The following is a 13,357-nucleotide window of genomic DNA, read 5'->3' on the forward strand; positions in this document are numbered from 1 at the left end:
GGCCCTCACTTCTCTCCCCATTCCTTCCAGACCCTTCCTGATCCAATACACCATGGAACCCCACCCAGTGAGGCCTGGCGAACACAGGCCAACTATTGTACGTCAGGCCCCGAGTCTGGCAGGAAGGAGAATGAGACAGGACCCACTGCTTCAAAAGGCCCCCAGTGATTTTCCAAGTTCTATCTGCAACGTAAGTGGCCAGGAGGCGCCTGTATGCGGAGCAGAGTCTACGTGACCCAGGAAGGGAGTCCCTCGGGCACCCAGTCAGGCCCCATGGCCTGGGTTTGGTCTCTGGGCTCCTCTTTCTTCTCTGAGCTCTTGCCATCAAACTCACCGGCAATCTGCTTCATGAATGTCATGCAAACACCATCGGCTCCCAGAACCCCACTCTTCACTAGTTCCCGTACCAACCACACCAACTGAAGGAGAGAGGAAAAGACAGATGAAGAAAAGGGCCTTCGAACCCGAGAACGGGGCTAATCCAATCACATCACAGCTCAGGTGTGCAGAGGCAGGGAGGGCTGTGTCAGCCCCTTCCCTCCTTCCTTCCGTTCCCCAGGAGAGGACCACCCTGTGCTACGCCTCTGAGCTGCTCTCTCTCTGCTCTGGCCTTACCTGCGTACGGCAGGTGTCCTGCAACTTCAAGTACTTCTCCATGAGGAGCTGGTTGATTTTATTCAGGACAATATTCATGCCATCACGACTCACCAGGGCCAAGTCCCGGTAACACTGTGAGGAGAGAGCTTTGTGAGCGGAGGGTGGGCTCCGGTGAGTCCAGACTTTCCACTCTGGATGCTATCCTTCCACGGGGCTCCCCCACCCCAAACCTACCCCTTGCACCATGAGATGGCGGGAGGGGCCGAGCTCCTCTAACAAGGCAGAAAAGCCTGCTGAGTAAGAAAGGCGCCCTGCCCCCCACCTCCCTTCTTAGGAAGTATCACACTGATGCCACAGCTGAGCAGAGCCAGGTGGAGGCCATCTGCTTTTCCTCTGCTAGTAAAAGGTCACCATAGAACGGGTTTGGTTGAACAGGCTGGAAAGGACCCCAAAGAAGTTTTTCAACCTGTCCTGACCAGCCAGATGAAGCAAAGGGCTAGGAGCAGGAAGGGAAGACGAGGCCCCGGAAAGAAAGGGCAGAACCACACCGAGCTTTCCTAACTGAACGTCTTCCTTCTCTTCTCTGGGCTGCCCTTTGCTTCTGCCAAGCATCGACAAAGGAGGGCTCCTTAAGCATCCCCACCCCCGGAGGAGGCGAGGGCGGCAGGCCAGTTTCCTGCGGGTTCTCGCTTCCCTTCCCTCCGAGACCAGCCCCCTGGAGAGCAGCTTAGGGGGCCTCATTAGCAACCTCCTTAGCCCGCTGTGTTCTGTGCTGCCAGGGTCTCAGCACCACGGGCCAAAGTAGGGAGGCAGCAGCCCACGACCTCGGAAGGCGGGTACAAGGGGGGCAGCAGCCAGAATACAAGCACAAGGGCTACGCGCACTGGCACTGTGCAGGGACTTCCTGTCGTATGTTTTATCGCATTTGAATCCCGTGACAACTCTCTGAAAGAGCTACTATTTATTATCTCTGCTTTTCCAGAGGAGGAAACGGGCATAGAGAGGTTAACATAATTCGAGCCAGGTCCCATAGGAGACGAGAGGAGGACCCAGGATTCAAGTCCAGGCGGGCCAGTTCTCGATTCCATGCTCTTACTCTCCCTGCACCACGGTTACAAACGACCCAAAGGAGAGGCTGCCGGGACGGATGGAGGTTTCCGGTGGCCTTGAGAGCGCTACATTTCCAAGCTCTTTCATCTAAGTGGTCAGAAGAGAAGTCGTCCTCAAGACCAGCTGCTCCCCGGCCTTGGCGTGACCAGGGACTCCCAGGAGATTAGCTCCTGTCACTTCCTCTGGCATCTATTGTCCTGAGTCAAACTCATGCATCTGATGAAAACACCAACACCTGAGATTCTCCCAGGTGCCACAAACCTTCCAGATGCTAAGGAGAAGTTCATCACCCTCTGACTCCAGCTATGGGGAGGGCTGCGAGGTCAAAAGTCTAAGCAGGGAAACAAGGAGGAGAGAAGGGGACGCAGAACCGTTGGGAGTTCCTGCAGAGGCGTGAGCCACAGAATGGCAGGGACGATGAGGGAAGGAGAGGCAGAAGGAAAATCTATGTCCCGCTCAAGAGAGACACCACGAACCAGAGGAGAGCCCCGGCTATTCAAACAGAGCAGCAATCCCAGAAAGGCAGAAGAGAAGCAGGACACATCTCTCAGGAGACACAGGGTCAGGTGAGGGCAGCAGATACCATCCCATGTCCTCCTCCAGCTGGGATCCTGTAACCACAACTGCTGGTAACACGAGGCAGCTGGGTACCAGGGCTATCATATTCCTTACGTTGCCAGCGGTCTCACCAACCTCTGTGCCACTTTGCTGTTTGGCTTGGAAGGTACACAGACGGGAAAGAAACTCAGTGGGGAACAGAGGAAAGAAGCAGAGTCCCCACAGAAAGGAACGGTGACAGGATGGCGCTGAGCCAGCACACCTGTTCTGACAGCGACTGCCTGGGGAGGAGGTGCTCCAGCCTAGGCCCCCACACCCCCGCCTCCTTTCTGGAGCTGCTGCGGAGAGAAGTACCGGGTCAAGAAGGATCAAGAACGGCCCGGGTCTGGGTCCTGAAGCCCCGGATGGAGACCTTGGCGATAATGTCAGACCCTTCCATCTGTGTACGGACTGCTAGAGCCTGCATGGAAGCTACGCCCCCAGCTTAGCCTCAGGCTCACCACAGGCCCTCAGCCAGGCCTGCTCCCAGCTACTCAGACAGCAAACAGGAAATAAATAAGCTCAAAGAATTATAAACATTCGTAGGAGTTGCCAAGAGGACACATGCCCAAGTCAAGAAGGTACAAATGGAACAAAAGTCACTCTCCGCCAATACCGGACCTGTCTCCTGCTGGGTTCTCTTGCCCAATCCACCCTCTTGCCCAATCCACCCCAATCCACAGAAGTCCCGCTGAGCCCGCCTGCCAGTCCTGAGCACACGTCTCACGTGTTCAGGACTCAGTTTCTGCAAGCACCCTCGGCACCGGCCCCGGTGAGGAAGTAGGAACAAACGAATCTCCATCCATCCTGAGGAGTCCGTGCCAGAGACAGAAGTAAGCCCAGAGAACCCCTTAGAAACACGGCCCTTGTTTCAGCTGACGCCTAAAACAATGCCTAGGACCAGTCCTCATCAGCAGCGCCACCTAAACTCCGGCGGGACACAGGTATTTGTGACACCACCACCCTTTGGGGGAGAAGGATCAGAGCGCAGACCCCACCGTCCCGACCTGGCTGACGGTCTCAGTCACAGACACTTCCTCACTCGCCGAAAACTGTGTCTCCTATTTCCCCACCTCCACCCGCTTCGTCTGAAGAGGCCTGACCTGGGAGCTTGACCCCCAGGAGGCTCCCAGGTAGGGGCTTTACTTGGAAACCTGTAGCAGGTGAACACAATCCTGGTGCAGCCGTCAACAGCAACGAGACCCCAGGTGAGGCCTCGGGCCGCCGTGACGAGGTTGCCATAGAGCAAGAAGGAGGCGAGGGGCTCCAGCGCCTTGGTGACTGGATGGCCACGTACCTGACGTCATCGGCACCCCCAGGGCAGAGCCCTGAGGCCTCTCACTGCCAGGCCAGGAAAGAGCCAGAAGAGCCCACACCCCATCCCCACTGGGCTTCACCCCAGCCGATTCCAATGCCACTGGAACCAAAACACCAGCGGGCCAGACCACCTCGCAGGGAGATGACTAAAGGAGACATTAACTGCATTTATAAAAAGTCACTCAAGAGAAAATTAACCCTCAACCCCCCACCTCTACACCCCCATCTTGCTCAACAATTTCTTTAAAACAGAGGGGCTGGACTGGATCGCATGTCTCTTTACCACCACCAAGCTGGAGGTCATCGTTTGCCTTCGAGGATCCTGCTCATAAATTCAGCATAAGATTGAAATGCCAATTCAACAAACAAGGTCCCAGCCCAGAAGAGGCCTGTGAAACCAAGGACTTGTGACCCCGTCCCCCGTGTCCCCCACGCCAGCTGGCATCAGAGAAGGACAGACACATCAGCTTGCCACGCCTGTAAGTCCTTCCCCTGAGGTCACGTCAAGCAGCTCTGCCAGGGGGCCCTGGGCGTCCTGTCCTTGTCCTGGGAATGCTTCTTCTTTGGTATTCCTTGTACAAATGACAATGTCTCTGACCACCAGTCACCTGACAGGTAAACGGGGAGCAGTGTGGGGAGAGGGCAGAGCCACCCCTCTCATACGGCTTTGTGGGAGGATTAAATGAGAGCCTGTCTGGACAGAGCCTAACACAACGCTGGGCACAGAGCCCACGTGTCCCCTTCCGCACCCCGTTGCCCAGGGAAGGGCCAGAGAGAATGTGGAACCCCCCCACTCCGAGTTCTTCTCTCTTAGTGCCACACCGCTAATGCCAGAGACCACACGCTTCTAAACCATCACGCCAAGACTCAAAGCGCACAGAATGGCTGGGAAGGGGAAATGTGGAGGCGCCAAAGGCAGAATTTTGCTACGTTATTACAGAAAGAACAGAATCCAGAGAGCTCATCCCTCACCTCAAGGAAGGACACCACTGAAAATATTCCACGTGAAGGAGACTCTGTCTGCGGAGCGCCCCACACGCGCTCTCACACAGCTCTCCTCGGGGGGTCTGATCCGGGTCGTCCAGTGTCCCCTTGTCACTGCACTGTCACTGCACCCTTAGTGAACGCTCCGCTCGCTCGCATCCCACCTGCTGCTACGCTAAGCCTGCCTTCTCTTGCCCTGCCAGGGATGGGACCTGCAAACTCTCTGGATACGAACCGCCATCGGACTTGGTCACAGTTGTTCCGTTCTCTGGATTAAATCCCAACTCTTTTAGCCTTGACTCGTACATCTAAAATGTGAAACCCTTTCAATGTTTTTTTTAGCCTCGCAACTGCCTTCTCTTGCCCTTTAGCATCAGAATCCAGAGAGAGGGAAAGGAATTTAGTCAGAGTGACCCGCTCACTGAGCAGACAGGGAGCGGTAACCACTTTGAGAGAACCAGGCAGCCCAGCTCTGCTCACAGGCTCAGGTACGAGGCGCCACCTATTCCCAGCTCGTACTGAGAAGGCCGTGGGTCCCCAGCAGGGCGCCTTACCTTCTGTGCTTGGGCAGGTTCAGTGAGGACCAGGGTGAAGAGGCCCAGGCAGACTTCCTCGTGCTGGGGGGGGCCTTTGCACACCTGGGACACGGGGAAGGAAACAAACGAGTTGTCACTCACAGGAGCAAAGCTCTCGAGGGCAGTTTCCCCCAGAAAACAGGGGCCTCCTGCCTAACCTGCAAAGGAGAATCATCAACTCCTAAGTCTGATGACTTCCTTCTCTTAACCTGGATGGGGCATGTTTCAGGGGCGAGGAGGAAGGCAGGACAGACCCTTATTGATTTCTCCAAGGCTGGATGCAGGCCAAGGGCAGACAAGTATAAATGCTTAAAATGGAAGAAAAATCCCCCTCCACCCTTTGACTAGACTATAACAGCCCTTGGCCAAGAGGCAGCTGCAAAGAGTCAGTCATAGAGAACCATGCACACCCACGGCCGAGACCGTGGGCAAACCACTGAACCGCTGCCGCTGGGAAGATGAAGACACAACAAGAATAGCTGACTGCTGGTAAGTAGGTAATACTTACCAGACATTCATCACGTGCTATTATTCTAAAATAATAGCCCTTTACATGCACGCTTTCAACTTCTTTCAACCTCACAGACTGATTAGGAAATGTAAAATATGGGAGGAGTGGCAAAGAAAAAAGTCACTAAAGTCACTAGAGAACTGTGAGTTATTTTGTAAAGTTGTTATTTCAAGACGTCTCAGGCTCCAAAAGATGGATTCCCCCCCCCCCGGGTGGGCGACAGAAGCCCAGAAGCCTGGCTCGGGGAGTGCAGACGCTGACCTCAGTCCCCTCACGCCTAGCCACGGAAGTATCCGTCCAGCAGATCACGTCTCAGAGCTTTCAGAGAAACAGCCATGGGACGGGGGAGCTTTATACTCACATAGGCGTTAAGGGCGTCGTTGGCCTCTCTCTCTGAGACCCCAGTAGTCATCGATGTCACAATGCTCATACATCTTTCCAACCTCTGCGAAAGGGGGAAAAAAATTAAGAGTATGTCACACCACTAAAATTAGAAAAAAAGTTCCACAAAGTAAAAAAAAAAAAAAAAGAAAGAAAGAAAGAAAGAAAGAAAGAAAGAAAGAAAGAAAGAAAGAAAGAAAGAGTACCTCATACCACTACCTATGAAGTGCTTCTGGCCCCAAGAAAGTTTTCAAAAATTCCCACCTCATCATATCTCTAGATCTAGCTACCAGTTTATAAGTCAATTCAGGGACATAACCAGCAAAACCCAGAAGGTGGAAAACATGACAGGTAGCTTGGTTTCTTTGATACATAAATTGCAATGGAAGAAAGCAGGGAGGGAGAAGCCCACGTATTAAAAGATAAATACCTCTGTAATAAACAGAGAAAGGAAAGCCCCTCCTTACAGTGGCGTGCCAACTAATAAACGCAATAAATGCAGAAGGAATGACGGGGGTGGTAAAGAATTCAGGCAAATATCATCAATGGATAAAACCAGAAGCAAAACTTACACAAGCAAGAGGGTATGTTCAAAACCCTTATTAATTACACAGGGAAAACAGAACCGCAGGAAATCCTGGAGGACACCACCTGAACCAAGTGACCAAAGCTAATGTCCCCAAGAATGAGACAAACTGACACCTGACACTACACGCCTCCAATGGGCGGCACTGAAAAGGCTGTAACACCGCTTCTATGGGTTTCTTGCCAAAAATGAATCTCAGTCTCATCATGAAGAAATTTCAGACAATCCAAACTGGAAGATATTCTACAAAATAACTGGCCTGTCAAAGTGTTTAAGGTCATGAAAGACAAAACTGGACTCAGCTGTTTCAGATTAAAGAATGAAAGAGACGGTACACACACTAGGAGTGGGATCCCGGACCGCTTCGATAGACATTATTGGGAGAACCGCTAACATTGGAGTATGTGCTACAAATTAGACAATAGTCACATGTCACTGTAAAATGGTTAATCTTGATAGTAGAACAGTGGTTAGTAACAGAAGACCCTTGTTCTTAGGAAATCCACACTAAAGTATGTAAATCTCAAGTGACATTGTGGCTGCGATTTACTCTCAAAAGGCTAAGATAATATTGTACATAGAGAAAGACAATGACAAAGCAAATGTGAATTACTGGTGAATCTGGGTGAAGAACATATGAGAGCTCTATATATTATCATTTTTCTTTAAGCTTCAAATTATTTTTAAAAGTTATAAAATTAAAGAGATGTAGCAACCAAATACAATGGGTGGTCCTTGTCTGATTACTGATGTGAACAAACCAATGATAAAAAGAACTTACGAGACAATCAAGAGAAATTCGAGCACTGAGTATTACGTTGAGGAATTACTGTTACTATTTCGAGGTGTGGTCTTGTGGCTGTTACAAAAGAGTCCTTTTGTCTCAGGCACATATATGAAGTACCTACAGACGAAACAATGTATCTTGGATTGGCTTCCACATAGTCCAGACTGGGGGAGAGAACACAGATTGCCACCTGCCAATAAGCACTGAAGCAGAGTGATGCTTACACAGTTCTACCATTCTCTCTACTTTTTAATGTTTGAAATGTCTCCCCAAAGAAGGTAAAAACAAACTTAAGGAAACTTGAGTGTGAGGAAAGAAAAGGACCAACGGGGAACAAAAGGCCAAAGCAAAAAGTGCCAGCAGTGTCTCGTCAAACAGGGTAAGGGGGCAGCTGCATTCCAGCCCGTCCAGCGGCCACTCCGGCTTCACAGGCAGCTCTCACACGGCCTGTGCATCACACCCGGTGGGGACGCGACACTGGTCCCCGTGCCAAAGCCGTACTTACGCTAAATACTGACAAGATGCTGACAAAACGCATCTCATATTAAGTCAGTGGGTCTCTCCGTGATCACCACCTAAACTACTTCCTGAATCTTTTATCTTGAGATTGAACCCAAAAACCTTTCAAGGAAAATCACTTCCCACTTCCCACGAGGACGCGACTGGCCAAACAGGGCAGCGGTTTGCTTCCCCTGACCCTCGAGGTCATCCCACAAAATCTCGCTGAGACCTGGTTCTACCAGAGCCCTTGGAGGACAAATAAGGATGATGGGAGCGAGACCCCGGGACGAGGCAGCTACGTTTCTCCTGGAACCCACACCCCTGGCGAAAAGTGCAGGGTGGCACGGGGCAGAGTGGCTGAAGGCAAGGCGCTGCCACAGCCACACTTCAACCTAAAGCAGGCCCGAAGCCACTGGGGTTTGGTGGTGTCACAGCTTCACTGCCCGGCAGCAGGTCTGACTACACCTCCAATTAGGTCAGGCCAGCTGCCTGGCCTCCGTCACCGGCACCTGCGTACTTGTGAACAGGAGCTGTGAGGCAGGCCACAGGAAGGCTGGGCTGTGACTCTCAGCCCACCCCGCCCACAGCGCTGAGGTCCATCATTACCCAGGCTCGCTCCTGTACGGAAAGGGGAGGGACGAAACCCCCAGGGTGGATTTTCTCCTTAAACTTCATGCCTCAGCACCCACGATATGGATCAACGACGGGGCATCAGTGCCTGCAGCCACCAGGGCCATACTGTTTGTGCTGGCAGCTCTGGGGGGGCCCTACTCGCCCTGCCTGGGCTAACAAGCAGTTTCAGAGTGGAGGGAGACGGGCGAGAAGCAGCAGTACAGCACCCCTGAATTCCAGATGTGGCTTCCTACTCGAAGGAAGGAATCTGCTGACCGACACACCAGCCAAACAGCAGCTAGCCAGTGAGCAAACTGACCACAGAAACCCCCTCCCCACTTGCCGGCCTTGGGCTAATCCTGGGGAGTTTCCCAGCCTCTCCAAACTCTGGTTTTGTCTTGTGCACACAGAGATAAAGCCTGGATCAGGAGCTTGCTCTGAGGATTACAGGAGGTAACCTCCGTGGGATTAGAACCGATTCGCTTGGTAACCTATGAGGACCAGAGCACAGCCACGGCCTCCAGACTCCTGAAAACTGAACCCTGCGCCTACGGGGCATGGGGCACTGACCGGGCTGAAGAGCTCCCCCTCCCACCTCCTCCTGTGAACTCTTGCCTTCCAGGAGAGAAAAGGGTAGGGGAGAGGGACGGAGGCCTGACCCACGGGCCCGCACCCAGAGCCTCTGTGTAGCAGAGCCAGCTACCACAGCTCTCCCTGCCGGCTGGCTGAGTCTCGGCTGTGACGTAACAGACCCCGGACGGAGGCAGTTCTGCGGGTCACTGCCCAGTCAAGAAGTGGCCTCCTGGAACAGGGAGGCCCAGCTAAGGAGGTGGGCAGTGGGAGAGGCCAGAACTTGGGATGCGTGGATGAAAGCAGTGGGGAAAGAAGTGTGAGGGCCAGTCCTTCCCAGGCAGCAGGAGGACAAAAGATGCGCTCTCCCCCACTATAGAAACTACTTTTCCAAACGGGGATGGGAGAACCAATTCCAAGTCATTTGGGTTGACAGAAAGACTGCACCCGCTCAAAGAGGGCCACAGAGGGCCAGTTCCCCACAATCAAGGGGCAGTACCCCTTGCCCCCGAGTCTCGGGGCCCTTAGTAAAGATGGAATCGTGTGTGTAGTTGCGGACAGCAGCGTGGAATGGTTGTGCTCTGAGTAAGCCCTCCACACAGCACCTCGGGAGCTGAGTAAATATTTACCATCTCCAGGAGCTTCTGAATTAATTTTTCTAGTACTAAGAGTACCTGGCCATGGTTTCCATGACAGCAGCAGCAGGTGGAGTAGGAGCGGAGGGAGAGGTGGCCCTCCAGTTTGCCAAAATATATACAAATACACGTCTGGGGGCTGACATCAGCGGGCCCCTGCTCACCTCTCAGTTCCCCCTCCCTCAGCCAGGTGAATACACAGTCTGGTAAAAAGTGTGTGTGAAATACTCCCTTCTCATGGGAAGTCAGTGAGTGGCCTTGAAGGACTGAATTCCTCCATTTCAGAAAAAGATATGATACAACCTGCAAAATCCCAAGAATCCACGTTAGCAAAGTCACTGAACACGCTGCGTTCCAAGCATTCTACAAATTAGAGACACCTGTGCATGAAATGAGGCTTTAAGGGGGAAAAAAGTGAGAGATGACGCAAAGCACATTCCCTAGAGCTCTGGCCCAGACAAGGTAGGAATTCCTCCCTGGAGAAAAGCTGGGAGGGACATACCTCCAACCGAAGGCAGCCCTGAGACCTGTCCACAGCTTAAGAGCAAGTGCTGACTTGTTGGGGCCACAGCTCCCGCTTTCAGTTGACTTCTCAGTGGACCGGGTCCTTCTCGGCAGAGGGGTGACCAAGAGCTGTGAACTCTGTGAGACTAGAGCTACGTGTTCTAAACGCCTCCAATCTGGCACTATTTTTATCTCATTCCTCACATCGGGATGGGGATGGGCAAGAAGTCCCTCTTCAAAGAGAGGAACAGGGCCAAGGAGAAGAAAGGCGACAACACGGTCCCTTGGGTAGAACTCTCGATCCCCGCTGGGGACGTCCCCCACCCGTGCTTCGTACTCCAGACTCCTAAAGGGCCTTTTCTCATCATGCCAATTCCAAATTCCCCGGTCTCATCACTACCCTGACCAGCTTTTGTTTTTTTAACCTTCCTGTGGGTGTGTTAACTGAGTGTTTAGATGGTAAGCTCTAGAAGGCAGACCTTGGGTCTCCCTCATCCTACTTTCCTATTACACTCAGCACACAGGAAGCTCAGAAAACTAGTTCTGAGTTCCTGGGCAATAGATAGGCCTGCATTGGAAAATAACCGAACCAGAGCAAGCAGAGATCAGTCAGTCAACGTCAGGGTTTGATAACTTCTGTGTGCAGAGCTCTGTGGGGAGACACGGCGGAAGAAGCCAGTGAGTCCTGCCCTTAGAGACACTCTGGTCTAAAGGGAAACACACACACACAGGATTAAAAACAGAATGTCAAGGCTTGCTGGAAAATTCAAATGCAAAGGACAAAAGGGCAAAGAAGGGAAGGGGGGAGCCCGAGACATGCTGGGAAAATTCAACACCAAGGATAGCAGGGGAAAAAAAAAGAGACCCTCCCTCGCCCTTCTCCCTGAAAACAGTTGAAAGTTCACGCTCAGACAGTCCAAAAACACAAGAAATGCTTCCTCTCTTTTGTGGTCCCCTCCTGCCCTATCACTTCGTTTACTAGCAAACATGTCACTGCTCAGAAGAGCAGGATGCTGTACTGCTCTGTGGCACAAATTAGAGCAGAGGCAGGATGACCCTTCTGGCCATCAGGGTGGGAAATCCACCCTTTGGGGTCTCTTCCCCTCCACGCAAACTGCTGGAGGGATCAAAGGCAGTCAGCTAGCTGCTTTCTTTCTACAGTTCCAGAGCTCCAGTACTAGAACAAAGGGCTCAATGAGATCTTGGACAATGACAGTGGCCATTTCCAAAAAAGTGGGTAATTTAAACTGTCAGGCAATCTTCAAGTCACTTTTATTTGTTTTGGGAATACCTTATTTTTAGAAGCACTGTGTGTGTCCCTAATTATATCCACCTTAGCTGATAAAAACAACAGCAGAAAACAAACTGATTCATCTGAAAGCACACAGAATTATGAGGGAGAAGCAGGATGGGAAGCCAGTCTGCCAGGAGACGTCTGCTGACACATAATCTGCAAAATTGCTACCCAGCCACCTCTTAATTCACTAAGTTTGTGTTTTGTATGTTCCACCATCTTCGGACTGAACCAACCTTTTTTTCCAACCTAAATTACGGATTCCACCTATCTGCCTGCCCACGCTCTAATATCTGACGAGGGCAGTGACAAAGTTAGAAACAAGGAAATGGCCAGTGAAGAGCCAGAGCCTGAGATCTTACTCATCCTGCCCCTGCACAACCACTGAGTTGAATGTCTTAGGTCTTAAAACAGTTCAACAGTCACGACCCGGCTCCGGGTCACATATTCCTGAGTGGGTCTCTTGGTGTGTGGCAGTGGAGAGAGACACATGATCAAGTCTGGGCTGTCAGGGACAGGGCGAGGGGAGGGTCGGCTACCCCCCAGTCTGAATCCCCGCTCAGGGCCACGTGCCTGGCCTCGCTGCACCCTCTTTCTCAGCATCTCCGTGTTTGTGCCCTCCTTTGTGGGTGCTCGCTGGTTCTGCAGGACAGTCCCCGAGGGCCACTCACGCCCTCACCCCACTGCTGTAGGTGGCGCTAACTAAGCACCACGCACTTTCCGTAAGACTCGTTCTAAATGCCCAGGTGACACCACTGGCAGCTCCCTGTGTCCACATGGGGTCAAGCCTATGTAACGGGGGTCCAAGGTCTGCTGCAAGATCCTGTCGGCTCCAAACACACACACACACATTACTTCTCAACTCAGTAGATGACCTACGTCTGAAACAGTAAGAGTAGCCGTGGCCTGTGCGTGGAAAAGAACGTGAAAATTAATTCGGCAGACCTGGGCGCTGCACCCCTTCCTCCTCCACCCCCCCACCCCCTTTCCGACGCGTGGCCGCTGTTGCCATGACAACCTGTCCAGGAAGTTGGCCCACACGCCTTCCTCCAGGAGCAGGAAGTCGGGAGCAGGGCTGGTGTCGCCCTAGAAAGACCGGGAGGCCTCCCCCCCACACCCCGCGTCCCGCCGCGGCCCAGGTCCCTAACTCCCGTCCCCGCCCCCACACCTACCTCCTCTAACTCATCCTTGGCATCCAAACTGGTTGAAAGGAGCAGCCTCCCCCCTCCTGCGGCTCCTGCTCCCGCTCCTCCTCCACCTCCCGCCGCTCCCGCCGCAGCTGCCGCTGCTGCCCCCTTTCCCTTCTGTAACTCCATGGCCGCGGCCCGGAGACGGGGAAGGGCCAGGCACTGGGCCGCGGGGAAGGCCTAGCAACGGGGAACTGGGGGCGCCAGGCACGGGGGCGAGAGGCTGGGGGAGCGAGGGCCCGGCCGCTCCACTCCGCGGGCTCCGCGAGGCCGCGCGGAGGGGCGGCCGCCGGCTCCGCGAGGCGCCGGGGGAGGGGCTGCGCCCGGGGCAGGGGCAGCGGCTCGGGCCCGGGGAGCGGGGCGGGCCCCTTCTGGCCGCTGAGCCGCGGAGAAGCAGGGGAAACCTTCCGTTTCTGCTCAGGAGGAGGCCTGCCCCGAAGCGCGGGCAGGAAACCTTCCCGGTTGCTGCCTCAAGGGCTGGGCTGCCAGGTTCCTTGGGTCCGGCCCCGGGGGGGAGGCAGTAAGCGCTTATGGGAGGGCACCGAGGACCAGCGTCTCCCCACACCACACAGAGGCGGCCATGGTGGAAGGGCGGGGGGTGGGAAGGTG

General features: G+C 53.6%; 1 protein-coding gene across 1 annotated transcript in view; it reads right to left on the minus strand.

Moving 5' to 3' along the window:
* The window catches only part of INTS3 (integrator complex subunit 3), a 32,421-nt gene extending 19,401 nt beyond the window's left edge, over positions 1 to 13,020 (minus strand). The window contains exons 1-5 of the mRNA XM_081026918.1: positions 12,734 to 13,020; positions 6,053 to 6,136; positions 5,160 to 5,243; positions 616 to 729; positions 335 to 419 (exon numbers count right to left, since the gene is read on the minus strand). Of these exons, the coding sequence (XP_080883044.1) occupies positions 335 to 419; positions 616 to 729; positions 5,160 to 5,243; positions 6,053 to 6,136; positions 12,734 to 12,877 (511 nt within the window). The 5' untranslated portion in view covers positions 12,878 to 13,020. The remainder of the gene's footprint in view (positions 1 to 334; positions 420 to 615; positions 730 to 5,159; positions 5,244 to 6,052; positions 6,137 to 12,733) is intronic.
* Between the last annotated feature and the right edge of the window lie 337 nt (positions 13,021 to 13,357).

Source organism: Rhinolophus hipposideros (assembly GCF_964194185.1).
Source record: "Rhinolophus hipposideros genome assembly, chromosome: 19".
Classification (NCBI taxonomy): domain Eukaryota; kingdom Metazoa; phylum Chordata; class Mammalia; order Chiroptera; family Rhinolophidae; genus Rhinolophus; species Rhinolophus hipposideros.